The following is a 20,192-nucleotide window of genomic DNA, read 5'->3' as shown; positions in this document are numbered from 1 at the left end:
GTGTAACCAGCTGCGCCAGCATTTCTGAATGGGACTGATGCTACTAATTTTCCTGTTAACATTCTGCCAGCTGCAACTTCCTTCTGCATACACTGAAATCATGAGCTCTGCTTGACAGAACAATTGTGATGAGTAGTAACCTGCTCAACTAAATTAATAACAATTCACATGGCAGTAAAAAAAGGGTTGTGTTTGTAAAAGCAGGTTCAGATTAAAATTGATATTTTATTAGATTATTAACCATCTGAGCATCTCAAATATGCAGTTACTATGAAGTTACCAAAAAAGAATCAAGAGGAACGCAAATTTAATAAATCAAATATACGCTTCAGGACACTCGTCCTCAATGCGTAAAGATAACACAAGCGATACAATACAAAAACACTTCAAGCTTTAATGGTAAGTAAATGATTGAAGTTTCCAATTTAAATAGGAAGACATCCCAATTTTAATACCAATTACCCTATTGTTTGGCATCTTTTTCACAAAAGCCATACCTTCATACATTTCACTATACAAAGGCCTGAAACCATAATTTCAAAAAGTAAAAAAAGAACAAATACATGGAAAGAATAAACCGATCAACTTCTGTAACCAATAAACTGTACATGTGACATTAATGTAGTCTTTGGACAGCTTTTTCATTAACACCGAATCATCACAGCTCTTTGACTTATCACTCAAATACACTGGAAGCCCACTTTATCATGCAAGTACAGTGTAACTGTATCTGTTAAAATGGATTCTATCACAACTGGATAGTAGTTACCTGTATTACACTGGCATAACTGAAATCAATCATGAACGGGACATATTCCACTCAAAAATACAGCCAGTGACTAATCCAGAGACTGATCAGATGTTTTGAAGATGAGGCCATACACTTTTTAGCAGAATATGTGAAAAACAAATACAGTCTTTAATTCCCAGCAATTTTACTGTAATAGTCTTCAAAGCACTGAACAGTCCAATAAATAACAGAAAAAAAGTAATCAGCGATTTAGTTGCTTCTTTTGATATTTAGTCTCAATCAGCTATAAACACACACTTCATTATTATTATAAAGGAGAATGAGAGATGCTTGTTATTTTGTCAAAGAGAACCAAGTATATTTATGACAAATATAAATTTAAATCAATATACATTTTAAATGTAAAGATCTGACATGGATGTCTGTAACTACATGTGTAAAGACGCAACAAAGAAATGACCAAACTGAAAAGGCAAGAATATTTTGAACTGCTAGAAAATACTAAAACAATGAATGTCAATACTGCTGAATCTCGCATTGACAACAAATGCAAAACCAAAAGGAAATACAGAAATAACATGGGCAACTAGATTTGGTGCTCTGTGGAAGTGATTGAGATGAGAGATGAGATAAATGCTATAGGACATTCAGACATATAAATTACCCTACTCTACCACAGAGATTAATAAATATTTGTTAAATGTTCTAGACACAATCCATCTGTTTCAGAAAATGCTGCAAAATCTCCTTTCGTAAAGGCCTCCACCTTTCTGTCGTTAGAAAAGTCTGGTCTATGTTTTAGATGCGCAGCCCAAACCGATACACTTGTGCTGATAAGGGGGAGAAACTTTAGTATAGATGAAAGCATTGGCTGATTTACAGTGGTCACCTAAATGATGAAGTACTCCAGGAGAAAAGCATGTTATTGTTTGACAACAGAACCCCAAAACTTCTTTGTTCATTATCGAAGACTTTTCCTGACCTTTTTTTTTTTATTAGAACATACAAATCTATCCTATTGTTGTACTGACGCACCTCTTGGATGAAAATAGAAAATGGAGGCCGAGTTAATTCACAATGGGTGTAGTTGACAGTAATACAACAATCACAAAACCCTAGAGTACATCTTTTAGAGTGCAAAATAGAGGTGCCAAGTACATGGCCCATTCCTCCTTAAGTCAGACACATCAAAACACACACACACACACTCAAGTTCATCCCACCAGTAGTGGACATCCCATACAATTCCTCATTTGAACCATTCTTTCCCTCTTACTCTAATGTACACACACACACAAATAGACACACACATTCCTGTCCCAAAGTCTTGACTCCAGGCTTATCTGGTGTAGTATACTCTGTAGTAGACGGTTTTAGACCTCCAGAGCGAGTAGGAGTTGTCAAACTTGAGCAAGTATATACCACGGCCCGGATACTGGTGACTCCCAGCGTACACCTCCTCATGACAGTCCCGCCTGTACACAGGCACTATCTCATCCACCTGTGGTTTCCCAGACTCTTTCTTGGCCTTCTCCTCCTCAGACTGGGCCTCACCTGAGAGGTGGAAGAGAGCAGACCATAAAACTACTATTTATTTTTCCAGGAAATAAATTAACTACAGAAACATAAAACAAACTTTATAGGCCTTTATATTAAAGACTTTGCTTACACCTGGAAATAAAATCAGTTTCATGTTATCCAATCGCATGTAAACAGCTCTAAAATACGGATATAATTTTTTTTCTATTAGGACCACTCAAACCATGTTTTGAGTTAGTCAGAAACACATTGCATTTGTAGTGTTTGTGGTGTAAATGCTAATCCTGCCTTGTTCATTCTAGGAGCAAAGGACTGCCTACTCAACCGTCACTCAATCATTGCCCTAAAACATTTAGCTGGTTACGTGCATACATACAATGTGTCTAAGCTGACCACTTGTGATTAGATCACCCCAGATGGATCTTAAAACCAGGGTTTGTTTGTTTGTTTGTGATTAAACACATTGCCATCTTTTTTGGCTATTTTCATGGGTGAAAACCAGGTTAAAATGTAATTAACAGTATAGATATTTCAAACTTTATGTACCTAAATTAGGTTTTAAATATCTATTTTTGAAAAAAAACTCTAAAACTGTATCTGGTCTGACTTTGAAAATCTTTTCAACAGTGTTCGCTGAATAAAACCATATCCTCAATTAATTAAAACCAACACTATCCAATAAAATATGCTTCAGAGAAGGTGGACTCTGGAATGAGGCACATAATGGTGGATTTTTTTATTTTTTTCTCCATTTTTCTCCCAATTTGGAATGCCCAATTCCCACTATTTAGAAGGTCCTTGTGGTAGCACGGTTACTTACCTCAATCCGGGTGGCGGAGGACAAGTCTCGGTTGCCTCCGCTTCTGAGACTGTCAATCCGCACCAAACCACAAGGAGGTTACCCCATGTGACTATTCTCCCAGCAACTGGGCCAATTTGGTTGCTTAGGAGACCTGGCTGGAGTCACTCAGCACACCCTGTATTCGAACTCGCCACTCCAGGGGTGGTAGTCAACGTCAATACTCAGAGCTACCCAGGCCCCCAACAATAAGACCAATAATCTTAAAACCAGATGTAAACAGGGCCGTCAGTAACCTTTTGATTCCCATGCATGCAATATTAAAATGTTATTCACCTTCCTCTTCCTCATCACTAGACTCGCTGACATGCACGCTGACCGATGCATTTGTAGAGTCAGTCCATTCGAAGAACACTCCAAAGCCAATGTCGTAATAGTCAGTGGCAAACTCCCAGAAGAGATAGGAACCTTCCTCGTGGGTAGGGACCCGGACAGTCACCACTTCCCCCCGGCCCACTGTGATCACGGAGTCTACATCCTGACGGATCTTCTCTTTAAAGTCTTTTATCTGTGGCCGGGTCCACATAGAGGGGGCTGCTATTACAGGAGTAGAATCTGCAAACCAAAATTTGATTGCGGAATGCATTACTACAACATGAACACTACAACAGCATACGCAGGGGTGTAAAAAGTACACAGAAATTATACTTAAGAGAAAGTATGGATAATGTGTGACAATTTTACTCTGTTAAAATTGCAAGTATCTAGCCAAAATCATGCTTGAAAGTAAAAAAAATATTCGCATGAAATTTTATTTCAGTATTCAAAAAGTAACTTTTTCCTAGAAGCGCTAAAACAATACATTTCACCCTGTTCCTCACACAGTGCTATCTTATGACATTTAAACACTTTTACTATAGCTCATGACACATTTTAATGAACCAACTACATTTACAAGCTTGTTTAAGTGTGATAAAATTGCACGGAAGCTGAACTGATAGTGTGTTGCATATGCGATACAAAGGAACGGTACGTGTCCTAAAGAGCATGCAAGTCGATACATGAGCCTAAAGTGTCATAGAAGCACCATAAAATTACGTGGTTGCTTCAGAAATAGTTTTTTTTTTTCATGTCACATTTGCCTTTTCTGTCACGATTGATTAGGTTTAGGTTTAAGGTTTAGGGTAGGGAGGTCGGTTTTGCGATTATCACGAATTGCGTTGTCAGAGCACCCAGCCCCAACCCAGCCATAGAGAAAGATGAAAAAATTAATCTAAATAAGCTTAGAAGAAATTAGGTAACGTTTTTGTGAATTGTTTTCTGAGGTTTGCTACCAAACCTGGCTGTTGAGCAGATGGAAGAATTCAATAAAAATCATATTTATCATTTACTCAGATTCCATAATTTTCTGGTTTTATAGTTATTATTTTATTTAATATTTGCATAACAAAAACAACAACAAATATAGCTGCAAGCAGCGATGGCGGGCCCAAGCCGGTGGCACCGCCACCCCCGTGCCTTTAGGGTTGCTGTGCACGATGGGCAATAACGTAACCTCGCTTTGACTGTCGAGAAGATGTGTGCTGTAGACCTTGCATCAGTGTGGGCTCTGCAAAAGTGCGCATCGAGGGCACATATCAACCACAAAGTATGCGTGAGCACCCTTCTGATACCTAAAATGAAAAATGAGACACCCTCACGGTCTCATGGAGTTAATGGACACATGAAATAAGTACACAAGACTGAAAATTCATATGAAGTGTGCCATTTGGGACAGGGCCTATGACCGTGAACCACAATAGTCACATCTATGAGGTAATTCAAATGTAGAATAATTTTTAATGTCATAGGATGTCATAGGCCAATATCTTTTGCAGCACTTAAATGTGTTAATCCAGAAGGCCAGTATTTATCTGGAGGTCTTTGTACAGGTTTATTAATGTAATTATAATTTACGCTTATGTGTTCCTATGATATGCAATGGAAGTACATTTTTATGTTTAACATGGGTGTATTCACAATACATAGCATACGATATCATATTTTACGATTATTTATCATTATGTTAAGTAGATCATTAAAGTTAAGATAGTAAATGTATTTATATATTTTGTAGTAGCTAATATAACAAGCAAGTACACTGTGGGAATTATGAATTATACCAATGGAGTCAGTATGGATTGCTTTTATGCTCCCATTATTATGCTGTCCTTTTTATTCATAAATTAATTTCCTCGCCTACGGCCAAAGCGTTGGAGATATCAAAAATCCATCCACAATGTAGCATCCTCAATGTCTTGACTTCATGCTGACCGAGTTTGGTGGCGATTGGATTAATTCTCTAGGAGGAATATATATAATTCCAGAGCATGTGTTTCCAAACAACCTATAATAGCCGACTTCCTGTTGGGCTGGCGTAAAACTTAGAGCACGAAAGTTGTTCGGCCCGATGAGATCTAGAAGTGTTCCAAGTTTCATATTATTACATGCAAGCATGTTTGATATATGGACCAAGTTTTCAGACCCCGTTCAAGGAGCTGTCGAAACCCCTGCCACGCCCGGGTACCAGCTTCAGCCCGGCCCCGATGGCCGCGGGTTCTGACCCGTGTGCAAAGTTTCAAGAGTTTTTGAGCACGTTAAGGGCCCCAAAAGTCCGGAAACCTTGAAAAACAATATCTTAATGCAAATCTCACCCAACAGAAAACCCCTCTCCCTCCCCTCCCTCCCTCCCCTCCCACACACACACACACAGAATCGCAGGTCTGTCTGTCAGAGAGAGAAAAATTCAGAGAAATCCACATTCAAACCACAATATCTGACTTTCTGTTGGTCGGAGCTAATGACTGTAAATTAGAAAGTTGTTCAGCTCGACGAGAACAATATACACGCCGAGTTTTGTAACTGTAGATAGAACTAACTAAGTTATAACACACTTCATGTGTCCTTTTTAGTCCTAAATCAATTTCCTCGCCACGGCCAAACCGTTCGAGATATCAAAAATCCGTCCGAATGTAGCATCCTCAATGTCTTGACTTCATGCCGACCGAGTTTGGTGGCGATTGGATTCATTCTCTAGGAGAAATATATATAATTCCAGAGCATGTGTTTCCAAACAACCCATAATAGCCGACTTCCTGTTGGGCTGGCGTAAAACTTAGAGCACGAAAGTTGTTCGGCCCGATGTGATCTACAAGTGTACCGAGTTTCATATTATTACATGCAACCATGTTTGATATACTGGACAAGTGTTTGAATCCCATTCCAGGGGCGCTGTCGAGCCCCCTGCCACGCCGGGTACCATCTTCGGCCCGGCCCTGATGGCCGCGGGTTCCGACCCGTGTGCAAAGTTTCAAGAGTTTTTGAGCACGTTAAGGGTCCCAAAACCTTGAAAAACAAAAATAAAAGCATTTCACTCATCAGCAAAATCAGCCCCTCCCCCAGACACAGAGAGACGTAGGGTCAGTGGGAGAGGCAGAGAAAATTCTCCAAAAATCCACATTCAAACCAAAATATCTGACTTTCTGTTGGTCTGAGCTAATGACTGTAAATTAGAAAGTTGTCCGGCTCGATGAGAACAATATAATTACTGAGTTTTGTGACTGTGGGTTAAAGTATAAAACCAACCCCTCACTTTTGTCAAAAGGTGGCGCTACTGAGCCCCTGCACCACGCCCGTTTCTGAAACTTTGCACATGTCTACTGGCTAATAAATGTGATGTGTCTGTCGAGTTTCATGCAATTTCAAGTATGCTAAGAGTCTAAAAGCATCAAAAAAGAATATTCGAGTTTGAAGCATTGCCGCTGCAACAGTATCCAAGATATCAATAATCCTTTCACATGTCTACATCTGCCGTGTGTTTACATTACACACCAAAAGTTTTAAGTAAATCGGGTAAAAATAAGAGGGTGATTTCAAAGCATTTTGAAAGTGACACACTTCCTTCTGCCAGTTGGTGGCGCTATAACTTTGACTCACAATAGTCACATCCATGCGATCGGGCTCTTACAGCGAACAAACTGCTGAAGTTTCATCGAGATCAATTAATGTATGCAGAAGTTATAACACACTTCCTGTTTCTCTTTTCGCGCCATCATTTCGTTTCCTCGCCACGGCCAAACCGTTCGAGATATCAAAAATCCGCCGGCAATTTTTCATCCTCAATGTCTTGACTTCATGCTGACCGAGTTTCAGTGGCGATTGGTGGAATTCTCTAGGAGGAGTATTTCAAATTCCATTGCATGCCTTTTCCAAACAACCCTAAATAGACGATTTCCTGTTGGGCTGAGGTAAAAAGTAAAAGTATGAAGGATATATGAAACGATGAGATCTATATGTGTACCGAAGTTTCATATTATTACATGCAAGCGTGTTTGATTTATGGACCAAGTTTTCGGACCCCGTTCCAGGGGGCGCCGTCGAGCCCCCCTGCCACGCCCCGGTACCAGCTTCAGCCCGGCCCTAATGGCCGCGGGTTCTGACCCGTGTGCAAAGTTTCAAGAGTTTTCGAGCACGTTAAGAGCCCCAAAAGTGCCCCAATAGTCGTAAAAAAAATAATAATCATAGTCATCCTAACGAAAACAATAGGGCCTTGCCTTTTCAAGGCTTGGGCCCTAATAATTCAACAAATATGAAGTAGAAATTCATTTAAATATGATTTAAATATGAAGGCAAGTGTAGAAATAAATGACATGTCCACATTTAATTACAAAACCATTTTATATATATATTTGCAACGTGAATGATCATTTCAAAACTGTAGAAGTAGCAGATGTTTAGAATAAAGTTTAGGACAAAAAAAAGTGTTTCTCACTTCGTGCTCATAGTTTTGAATGAACATATCCCATTCAGTCGGGTGGTCACATACGGTCTAGATGCAGAAATATTTTAACGTATCCGAAGCCCAAATCAGATCCAAAATCCTGCCTTTGCAGATGTTAGAACTCCACACAGCCGCAGTGTGACAATCTGTTGTTTGTCAATCTGTCTTTTGTAGGATGGAGTGAAAAGGCAGCTTCCGTCCAGTAAGACAAAAGAAAATTATCCGCAAAAATGTTGAGTACTTTTCAAATGTAAAAAAAATTGTAAGGAGTAAAAAAAGGACTATTTTTTCTTTGGAAATGTAATTAAGTAAAAGTACAAGTATTCTGTTTAAGTTGCACTTAAGTACAAATCCAAAGTATTTTAACTAGTGCCCGACTGATTTTCACAGATATATCGGTAACAGCGTATACGTTTACAGATATGATATGAACCAATACAAGTCTGGCTTTCCACAGTTGAAACTTCCCCTGAACTTGTATAGCAGAATACGGTGTAACACCACTGCCGCTGTTTATCTCTTGACTCGGCAGGTGTGAATGCGTCTCGTTTTACAACCTGCCAATAATTGACTGGCAGTATTAAAATAGTCAGCATTTGACTGATACTAAACAGTAATACTGATGTTTATTTAGTTATTTATTTAATTTGTATTATTCTTTATTTAAATAGCCAGCCATTGACTGTTACTAAACATACAGTACTGATTTTTATTTAGCTATCATTTTTATTTATTCTTTATTTAAATGGTCAGCCATTGACTGATACTAAACAAACAGTACTGATTTTTATTTAGCAATCATTTTTATTTATTCTTTATATAAATGGTCAGCCAATGACTGAAACTAAACATACAGAACTGATTTTTATTTTGCTGTAATTTATATTTATTCTTTATTAAATGGTCAGCCATTGACTGATACTAAACAGTACTGATGTTTATTTAGCTATTTATTGTATTTTTATTTATTCTTTATTTTCCTAATTTGTTGACAACATATAATAATAAAGTCAAATATTCTTTGATAAGAAAGCAGCCTTTGCGTAATCGGGGCAAAATCGGTGCACAATCCACATAGAAAAGATCTGTTCATTCCAGCTCAAAAATTAACTATATCAGTAATTTGTGAATTTTTCCCCTCTAAAATTGGTCTCAAAAATCCCATATCGGTCTGGCTCAAATTTTTACTCAATTACTTTACACCCCAGGGCATTTGCAATGCATTTAGTGCAAAAATCTGTTAAATTTCCAAATGAAATAGGACACTACACGAGAAAAGAATGAACTGAACTTCAGTAATTGTTTCATGAAAAAAATGGGCATTACATAGCAGAATGGAGCCAGATGATTGGAGAAGAGGGATTGAAAATAACAGGGATTGGTAATGTCAGCCAAAGAGAACAAGTTATTACATTTAGAAAAATCACAATGACAACAAATTTTCCTCAAATAAAGTGTACTTGTTAATCATGCACAGCAAGACCAGGAACGTGTATTAAGTTAATAGCCTCCAGAAAGTAAACTTACTGTATGATTTTATGTTAAAAGCAGTCAAAAAAAATAAACAATCAAGTCAGATAGTCTGTACTCACCAGTGGGTCCATTCTCAGTGACCTCATCAGCAGGTTCCAGGTCAGGTTCTCGCTCGAAGCTGTCAGTAGTGGACTCTGCCTGGCCGTTCAGAATGGGAGTCTCCTCTCCAGCAAGGGAAGCTGACACCTCACTGGCCTCTAATGTAGACAGCACTATAGCATCCTCCTGCTGTTTCTGCAAGGCAGCCTGAAGAAAATTAAGCAGTGTATTAAAACGCTGGTCTGAAATACTGTACAGAATAGAGCGGTGTTCCTTTCAACACAGAAATTCAGAACTTCCAACTTTTTAACTCAGATGGAAATCTACAAACTAGACTTCACTGAGACAAGAGGTAGAATGATATATCAGATTCATCGGTGCAGATAGTTGCTTCTTGGAACTATCGTTATTGGCATAGATTTATGAAAATCTATGGTGATAATTTTTTTTCTCATATTTTCTTTCCTCATCAATAAACCTCATCTGGTGAATATTTAGGCTATAAAAAGCTTAATTTGGAAAATACTTATAATTGTAACAGAGCCAAGACTGTCATTTCACTGTCATTTCATTTGAAGTCCCTGGTGTATTTTGGGCTTATTTATATAGTTGTCAGTTTATTATAGTGATTTAGGAAGCACGATAAACTGCTTTTGCATGTCGCTTTGGATAAAAGTGTAAATAAATGAATGAATGAATGGATTCTTACACTTGTATAGCACTTATCTGATACTACACTCAAAGTGCTTTACATTTGTAGCAGGGGAATCTCCTCAACCACCACATGTGTGCAGCATCCACCTGGATGATTTACATTTACTTTTACATTTATGCATTTGGCAGACGCTTTTATCCAAAGCGACTTACAGTGCACTTATTACAGGGACAATCCCCCCAGAGCAACCTGGAGTTAAGTGCCTTGCTCAAGGGCCCAACAGTGGCATCTTGGTGGTGCTGGGGCTTGAACCCTGACCTTCTGGTCAGTAACCCTGAGACTCAACCACTGAGCCACTGAGTTTCATGGTATACCACGGTTTTATTCACTGTATCGCATTCACTGCATTACTTTTATTTAATTTCTAAAATCCAAGTAAAGGAATTAAAGTTTCCATAGTAAATATTAGGGATGGGCATGAGTACTCAGACATGGCAGCAATGATCGATCATGAAAACGATGATCGATAGTGATCTTGCATGTAACTTTTCACTTAATTTGAAATCCAGTGACAATTACCTGACAACTAAACACAAACGTGTCAACGAGACAGCTTATTTTTAATTTTGAGATTGATTACATTGTGATTTTGATAAGTACATTGATTAGAAACATCTCGCATTGTGCACATTCTTTCAGAGTTGGGCAGCAAACCTTCACATAATTACAAATATGATGCATTATATTTTTATAATGCAATCTTTTGTACATTTGGTACAGCACATAAACATGAGTAGACGATACACTGGAACAACAAGACGCAATTCAGCAGCCAAAGACGTTTGTCAGACATGTTATTATATACAGTTATGAACATGTAATTGCCCCTCGAGTACACAAAATGACCAAAATGACCATAAATATTAATATAAATTTAAGAGAATCTGCTACTTTTACACAGCAGCACACTGAAATGTCAAAGCCTGAACCTTTATTTCCCTCCACCAAGAGGCTGAAGTCTGTGGTGTGGGACTACTGATTATTTAAAAGACTCTTTTTGTCAAAAGAAAGTGTGATCGGCGCTGATCAAGATCAGAGCTAGGGATGCGTCAATACCGATACTGGTATCGGTTCTGATACAGCGCACAAGTACATTCGTAAAAATGCTCAGATACCAAAAAACGATTCCATCTGACGTACAAATGCCGTTACGTAAACATTCAGCCCACAAATTAAAGTCATGTTATGTCCTATGGAGATTATTTAACCGCAAAAGCTGCGATTTAATGAGATAAAAATATAGTCTGCATTTAATTCAAATGTGAGCACTTGTGAATGAGCGCTGTCCTGACACCGGCTGTTCATACCTTTTAAACCTCGTCCAATACAGGAAAAACACCATCATGAGCATCACATGCTCTGTTTGTAGCAGATGACAGTAAACAGAGTGCAAATTCACATTGTGCTGCAAGGCACATACAAAGTACATACTTATTTAATTAAATAGCAGCCTTTTGCAGTTTACTAATCACTTTGAGTCATGTAGCAACCGGCTTTTCCATTGTGGGAATCTGCCATCTTTATGTCAGAGCTTCTTGGTAAAAAAGCTACACAGAAACACCCAAAATAAAAGCTCTGTCAAAATAAAAGCTAAATTTATAGGGAAAAGTATGACAGAAATAAAACACTACTGTATAGTTATATAATATTCACTGTAATACTATTACAACTTATAATAATAATATTTTATTGTATTATACTATAGTATCTAACATCTATGATGTTCAGTTAAGCAGTACTTTATATGACTTTAAATAACTCCAAAATTGTATTATGGATTGTGCTGTGAGGTTCTGTATATAAACACTTAATTTGATAAATAATACAATATTATGTTGAAAATTAACTGTTATATTTTAATTTGATTAAAGTTTTAATGAATTCATTTATTTAAACCCCATTTTGATGATAAAATTTAAATAAACTGTTGATATGGAGTAAAAAAAAAAAACAGGTATTGGACTCAGCATCATCGAGTACCAAAAATGGTACTGCTACTTGTTCTCATAAAAATTGTATCGTGGCATCCCTAATTGGAGTAGCAATGCAGATCCCTCACTCTGACTCTCACTCACTCTTAGTATGGTGGAATTTAATAACCTTCATAGCTCAACAAGATCACCCACGTGTGCAACAGTCAAGTCAAGAAATGCAAACAACAGCAAACTGGTAGATCTACTGCATCTCAACAGTTTAATGTTTTTAGAAACTTGCCAGTCAGACACTAGTGGATGCATGAGACAAACAGTGTATCCCAAAAATGATGATTGAAGCATGGTCTCTCACCTGTTGCTGTGCGAGCTGGACCTGATACAACTGCTGCATGTACTGCTGATAGTGCTGCTCCTGCAGCTGCCGGATGAGAATGAGCTGCTGCTCGGGACTGTCGGGGTACTGCTGCGCTGCATACTGTTGGAACTGCATTGCTGTCTGCGCATTCAGAGCAGCCATAATCTGCTGCCTAAAACACCAGAAAGAGTAAGAAAGAGAGAGACAGTGAGAAAGTGAATTAGAAATAGATGATGTTGATGTAACTATACGGGTTCTTGCCATACTGTCAGCCTCACAACAGAAGCTTTCAAATAATGCCATCTTACTGTAGTACTGGAATAATTTAATCTCCATCACTCACTTTTGCTGCTCTACACGTAGTCGCTCCTCCTCAAGCTGTCTTCTTTCCTCCGCTTCTCTCCTCAGTCTCTCTTCCTCCTCACGCCTGCGTCTCTCCTCCTCCTGCCGCTGTCGTTCACGCTCTTCTTCTTCTCGACGCCGCTGCTCCTCTTCCTCCTGCCTTCTCAGCAAAAAAAATAAAAAGACAACATGTGAGACATCCCAGAAATGTGCTTAGGTTTTAAATATGTCATAAAGTTGCCTAAGCAAATGTTTTTGTTTCGCTGGCACTTGTCTTGAACTACTTGCAGCATGTAAGGCAACATTATGCCAAAATTACAGTTCCCAATGCCACTGTAAATCGAATTAATTTAACTTCAGTCATGCTTAATTGATTCTGCAACCGAAAGGGTCTAATAATGGGGATTATAATGATAAAATTAAAATCTTTGGTTGGTCATGTGCCATAAACTTGTCTGCTCCTATGAGGACACGTTCCATGTTAAGTAAAACAACGCTTTTTTTTATGTTGGCTTGACAAAGCCTTCATACGTTTATTCAACAAACTTGGTTTAGGGATTTTGATAAGACCAAAAGTTCTAACATTAATTCCTACTATAGCTTTCAAGCTACATCCACTAGAATTGGTACAGGCTTTCAGAATGTCCTGGAATAAAGGACTATATCTTTAATAACTAATCAGACTTAGATTTTCAATCAGTAGATGATAAAAAAACAAAAACAAACAAACAGACTTAAATTCACAGAATGTTTTAACAGGCAAACGGAATGCTCGTTAATTCAAAATCCAACTATCAAAAAATTCAAATGTAAACAAACCCACAAAATGACTTTAATATGCTTTAAGTTGCTCTCTCTTATCTATATAGATCTAACTACCTAGCTAGCTTAATGTAATGTCTGCAAACCATCACACTTTTAAAATTAAACTTTTTGTGAAGCCAACATCAAAGATTGTCTTGACAAACTTTACTTACTAGTAACTACTGATATGACTTGAGTCTTCATCTCATGCAAGAGTACGTGTATTTAAACATTATTTTAAAGCACTATTCATTTCTTTATGGGCAAAACTTAAAGGAGGGAAAACATATTGTGTGCATGTTTAAAGATTCTCTATTAGAAGCCAACTATTACTTGTTGACATGTAGGATTTATTTTTTCTCTTTAAAAGAAGTAAAATCTCAAGAGCCCCACCCAGTTAAGGGGAAAACCAGTAAATACATAAGTCTACTGTATGTGTGTGTAAAAAACAAAATAAAGAAGGAAAATCAATCCTCTTTATCAGCTGGCCTCACCTCTTTCTCTCTTGCTCCTCTTTTTCAATCTTATGTGATGCAATGAAAGGTGCGAATAAATTGCAACATTTATTCAACAGCTTTACAAACTCCAGCATGGCCTCGTCCTTCTCTATGTTCCCCAAAGATGCCCATTCTTTCCTGAAAAAGTGACAACTTTGTTACAGCAGAGCCCTATCCTTTAACGCACACTTTTTAAGACAACAAACACATAAACATTTTTATTAAAATGCAGATCTTTTAAAATAACATTTAAAAAAATTGTATCATTTGCAATTTTATAATAATATTTCAATATTTGCTAAAGTGACCCTAACTGTTCCCTACTTTGAACCAGTAAGGTCAAGAATGAAATAATGAAGCTTACCTGCGGTCATTTCCCAGCACATCAAAGAAGCCCACCTCAGGGGAAGCATCTGGGTTATACGGCCCCAGCAACACCTGCTTGTGGAGAGCTACCAGACGAAGTTTTTCCTCATAGGTTGGGTGGAAGGCTTTCCCATCTTTCTCTAAAAGGGGAACATGCAAACATTGTGGGTTTAAAAGTGCTACCAGCTTTCATTGCATTTGATTGTTGGATACTGCACATCTTGATTGCTGCACATCTCAGCACTATGAAAAGATGACAGCTTCCAAAAAAATCAAACCTTTTCTATAAACTTTTTGTACCTTTATGGTATAAAAGTCAAGAATTAGACACCTAAGAGGCATTGGGTAAATCTTGGTATGCCCTGAACACAAAACACTAGAATACTTAATAATCAATCTATAAGCAGATGAGAGATGATCTTCAACTCATATGCATTATGATGCCCTACATTTCAGTATTCACATGTGCAACAGCTTCCTAGGGACAAGAGTGAATCGATTCACAAGGATTGCAGACCAGTATTAATTAAGATACTGCAGCACTTAGCAATCTATACAGCTGATGGACAGGAAGACGTGTTCATAAACCCACTGACAATAAATGGGTGTAGACTTGCAGGCTGCAGCACTGATTATTTTAATGGTCAATAATATCAGTGCTGAACAGCACACATCCATTGTGCTGCTTCAAGAAGTCTATTTAGCTGTCAAAGAAAACAATTATATTATATTATACAGAACTTGTGGTTATGAACATTTGTGTTTTCAGGTAGAATCACAGTGATTCAAAACCATCAGACAGGTACATGACAACAGTGGTGCTGTTCTCATTCCTAAATAAGATGACCATATAGAAAGCATATTCGAGTTAAATCACTGGCAATATAAGTGTGTAAAGTGACAAAAGATACCTTTAAAGAATCTGAGCGCCAGTCCGTAGAGCTCTACTAAAGGAAAGCCCCATTTTATCTCGATCGTCCCGCTGCTGGCATGTTCGCCCTCCTCCCCATCGACACTCGGGTTCAGGGAGATGAGTTCCTCCGACTGAGCCGCCGAGGTCTCGGCCTGCTCCTGTTCGCCCTCGGAATCAGGACTCAAAGTCAATCCGTCGATAGAAACTTCGAGCCGGCTTGAATTTGTGCTGTTGAGGTCGCCGCTCTGAACCTCTGTCGCCATCATACCGTATGTCAGCTGAGCTGAAGCAGCCACGTACCTACTTCCGATCAGCTCAGCATGAACTTCCGGTTGCATGACGTAAAACGTCAAAAACGTCAGAAGAGATTCTTCAAACATATTTGCATTATCTTACATTAAATGTTTCTTAATAATGACTAACGATTTATCACTGGATCTGCAAAGCACGCACTGACTCTTCACATTTAATAGGACAAAATGTTTTGAGAAAGACATAAAAAAATAAATAAAATAAGCTAAACCGAAATGAACATACTTTGTATGGTGATAATGTTTATTTATTTATTTATTTATAAATGATTTTTTTTTAGAATACTTTAAAATTGTAAATGTTTGTACTCCTTTATCTCTGTGACTGTAAAAATAAATAAATACAAAATAATACGAATTAACGAATACATAAAATTATTATAATCATGATTTGTAAAAAAAAAAAAAAAAAAATAAGAATATGTAATAATTTCTGGTCCCCATCTGCTGTCATTTTTATGGAAAAGAACAGCTTGAACCATCTTTTCATTTGTGTTCCACAGAAGAAAAAAGTCTTAAGATGCGTCACAATCCACACACTTCAGCGCTACTCGTCATTTTGTAGTGGAAGTAGTGTAGCAACAAAAATAATTGTACTATGAGTACCCGGATGATGCAATTTTTCAACTGACAAAATGGAGTTTGGAATATTGGCCACTTTGTGCACTCATTGTGTGTTCAAGTCCTCTTAAACAGTTCGTACTTACGAGGTCAGAGATCATAAATACGATGTGACTTTAGTCAGAGAGATCAGACACCACTTTTTTGCAATTTCTTTTTTTCAGAATTGCGAAGAAATGAAGCTTTTTTTAGCACCAATGCAACAAAAGAGAAAGCCACACATTAGGGTTGTAATTAACGCTTAATCTATTTTTTTATCCTTCTCCGGCAGCAACATATAATGATGGGAAATGTAGTTGCACAAGCCTGTCACTTCATAAACCAGCTAAAATTAGTCTTGATTTCTGGCAAGCCAAAAAAAAAAAAAAAAAAAAAAAAAGTAATTTAGCAATAACAAGAGAAAGAAAAAATAAACAAATGACAGAAAAACTAAATTAAGTTATTTTAATCATATAGATAAGGAAGGCATGCAGTTTTATCAAAAACTACAGTATACTATATATTATAGGCTTAAACGAACAATATAAAGCTGTCTACTATTATATAGAGAGATGGTCTAAAGGGTTAAGCAATACAACGCCAATAATACACTGCTGTGACCTTATTCACAGCAGTGCCATCTTTTATGTTTGACAGGAAAGACAACGAGACTGTGAGGGAAAGGCGTAGTCTCTTCAATGGGTTGTAATGCACTGTAAAGTGTTTTGGATTGTTATGCTGACAAACCATTGAAAAAATATAATTCAAAGAACATTCAGTATAGATAAAAACTCCAGACAACATGAGTTGTGGAAAATCAGATGTGATCTAGGAGCTTTATACAGCTTTATACCTTGAAGCCACCTTCATGCCATTGAAGACATGGTAAGTCTTTTCCTCACAGCTTCGTTTTCGTTCCCATTCCTATTAAAAATAAAAGGTGGTGCTCAATATGGTTTATACACAGTGAGTGATTACAGATACAAAAATGCTTACAACTGTGGTCGTAAATGTCTCGGTTACATTTGTAAACTTGTTTCCCTAAGATGAAGGGAACGAGACATTGCATCACTAAGTTGACACTATGGGAGTGTCCTTCTACAACACCAGGATTGACAATGGTGTTTAAGCCCCGCCCTTTTAGGACCAAATCTGCGGTAGCATTCACCATTCCTCAGAATTTTCTGGCTGAGGGACAAAGAGCGCATCACTCGTACCTCAAAAAACCTGAGAACGTAGTGAGGCCAGCTTACGCAATGTCTCGTTCCCTTCATCGCAGGGAATCAAGGTTGCATACGTAACCGAGACGTTCCCTTACGATTCAGTACACTTCACATTGCGTCACTAAGCTCACGCTATGGGGAACAGATTCCCATCACGTGGCACTACATGACATAACCTTCCCAGAGGGGAAACATGATGCCACAATCCAGCAGGACGGCGACAGACATGATTATGCCGCAAGTGAATGGCCCTCATTGTGAGCCATTAGGACTACACTCCTGAAATGGAATACATAGACTATCAAATAATTGCCAACAAAAGCCTTCATCAGCCAACTAACAAATGACAATGCATCTATGTAAACTTCTGCAGTTAATCCAGAATGGACTTCAAAGACATTAGTCATTAATCTTGCAGTTTGTTCAAAATCTTTGTTTAAACACTGGCCCTTTACACTTTCTTAGTTTACTCATTTTAAACCATGACTTGCAATGCACATAAATAAGTAATATTGGAATTATATTCATGCTGTTAGCCAGAGGGGAATTGGCCCCAACTGTGAGCCTGGTGTGGTGAACAATCAGACCAGATGACTTTCCAGGAACCAGTTTTTTGGCAGACCCCCTCCCTAAATGTCAAGACAAAGAAGAGTGGCTCCATTTTGATTAGGTCGTTGCAGGACCAACACAAACAAACACCAAGCACAGCCATCAGATAAGCTGCTCAGACAACTACTATATACAGTACTTCAGAAAGTAAACTTCCAACATGTTGGAAAAGACTTCTCACTGGTCCATGAGTGGTTTCTTAGCAATCTCTCAAACCCCCCATCCTTAGGTTTGCCCCAAGACCAGAGTTGAAATAAAGACCATAACTATTCCTCAAGAACTCTCGAAGCAGCATTAACTTACCATGTGGTATTTTTGAAGAGGTTTTGGAAAGGGAACAATGCATAGATGAGACTTTAGAGACATTGTTCTATCTATGTCCTTTAAAATATGCACATTTTCCAGACAGAGAAGGGAGGGTGAGCCACACTGTGTGGGCCCCCTCCGGTCTCAGCAGCAAATCATAACCCTGAAACAAGAAGTGCCGAACTGAAATCTCCTCTTCATCAGGAAGCTATAAAACTATCCTCCGGATGACCATACCTTTGTCATGAGTCCTTTTCCAGAGGGTCATTAACAGGATACACTTCTAAAGCACCTTTGTCCTGAGTCCCCGTCCAGAGGGTTGTTAACAGGATACACTTCTATAACACTTCTTTATTATGAGTTCCCGGCTGTTCAAGTTCAGGAGCAATAACAGAATAACAATCAACATTCTGAATCTCCAGCTTGAGTGGTAGGAGATGTAATACAAATCATCCAACATCTCCACTTCACAGAGAGAGAGAGAGAGAGAGAGAGAGAGAGAGAGAGGGGGATAATAGATCACCCAACATTCTTAGTGTCCATCTGAGAGACATATCGACCAAATACCAAGTCTCACTACACGAGACTATTACAACGGCAAGTTCGGAATCTCTATACCAGGGAGATAACTACAGCGACAAGGTTTAGCTCTGGCGAGCAAATATCTGCGTGTTCCAGATTGCAAGAACCCTCTCAGTGCCTCCAGAACATCGGCATTCCTCAGCTCTTTCGTGCTGTTGAAATGTAATCCAGCTCCTTCCCCAATGTAACATGGTCCTGACCCCATGGAAGACATCGTTGTCACCGAACTCATCGATCAATCAAGGAGAACATAAATATCACTACTAAACCTCTTTCCAGAGACCTTGGCATAGTGTATACTATCAGTTTATGATTTTCTAATATTCTTTAGATTACATAGCCTGTGTATCAAATGACTAGTTATTTGTTTAAATATAAATAAGGTTTTCACCTTATTAGCTATTTATCTTTCCATAAGATAATAGTCAAACTTTGCCTCTTTTGGCCTACTTGCATCTTTTCATATGCACTTTTATTTAAATATACCTTTCATTTACATATAAGTGAAGTGTGATAATAAATCACCACATACCTTGATGTCTTGTGTGAGGCCCAGTTCATTTCAGTTGGTGCAAGGGTGATTCTCACTACACTGGTTTCTCCCAATGTTATTTTTTCCATTAACCAACATTTTGTGTTCCTTGCCACAGTTGCCTTTGGCTTGCTCACTAGGTGTTCTAAATACAATTATTATTTAATTATTTATATTTATACACAATTTACGATACACAATGATGACGCTATTTTCTGTAAAGCTGCTTTGAAATGATGTGTGCTGTAAAATAAAAATGACTTGACTTTGTATTGAACTCTGGCATGCATGAACTCATCAATCTTTTTCTCTTTAAGTAATATGTCAGCAGTTTTTTAAATGGCAGCTGACCAAAAAGCAATTGTTCCTGTCTTTTCAGTTTTAGATTCATTAGTTACAGGCCTACAATGTAAAATTGAAGGAAACAAAATGTTTTGGAAGAAAAACTTGACAATGCTTTTTGGACTATAATCTGTTGGAAAATAGCTACTGATGAATTTAGAAAAGAATATCTGAGCTTTGTTTACATAATTTGCCTTTTAAAGGTTTATCATAATTGAGGTGACTAATAATTTGTTTTATTTCCGTTTTTTTTTTTAAGTTGTGATAAAACTTTCAAAAAT

The 20,192-nt window shown here is 37.9% G+C and overlaps 1 protein-coding gene across 1 annotated transcript; it reads right to left on the bottom strand.

The window, feature by feature from the left end:
* Positions 1–249: 249 nt before the first annotated feature.
* Positions 250–15,714, bottom strand: LOC127624072 (Golgi resident protein GCP60-like). The gene is made up of 8 exons (XM_052098706.1): positions 15,405–15,714; positions 14,492–14,633; positions 14,125–14,265; positions 12,828–12,986; positions 12,482–12,656; positions 9,501–9,687; positions 3,426–3,704; positions 250–2,305 (listed from the first exon to the last, which is right to left on the bottom strand). The coding sequence occupies exons 1-8, from the start codon at positions 15,670–15,672 to the stop codon at positions 2,091–2,093; spliced, it is 1,566 nt and encodes a 521-aa protein (XP_051954666.1). The 5' UTR covers positions 15,673–15,714; the 3' UTR covers positions 250–2,090.
* Positions 15,715–20,192: the final 4,478 nt, after the last annotated feature.

The sequence above is a fragment of the Xyrauchen texanus genome, chromosome 30, assembly GCF_025860055.1.
Source record: "Xyrauchen texanus isolate HMW12.3.18 chromosome 30, RBS_HiC_50CHRs, whole genome shotgun sequence".
NCBI lineage: Eukaryota > Metazoa > Chordata > Actinopteri > Cypriniformes > Catostomidae > Xyrauchen > Xyrauchen texanus.
Note: the sequence above shows the minus strand (reverse complement) of the source record. Positions and strands in the feature narration are given on the sequence as shown.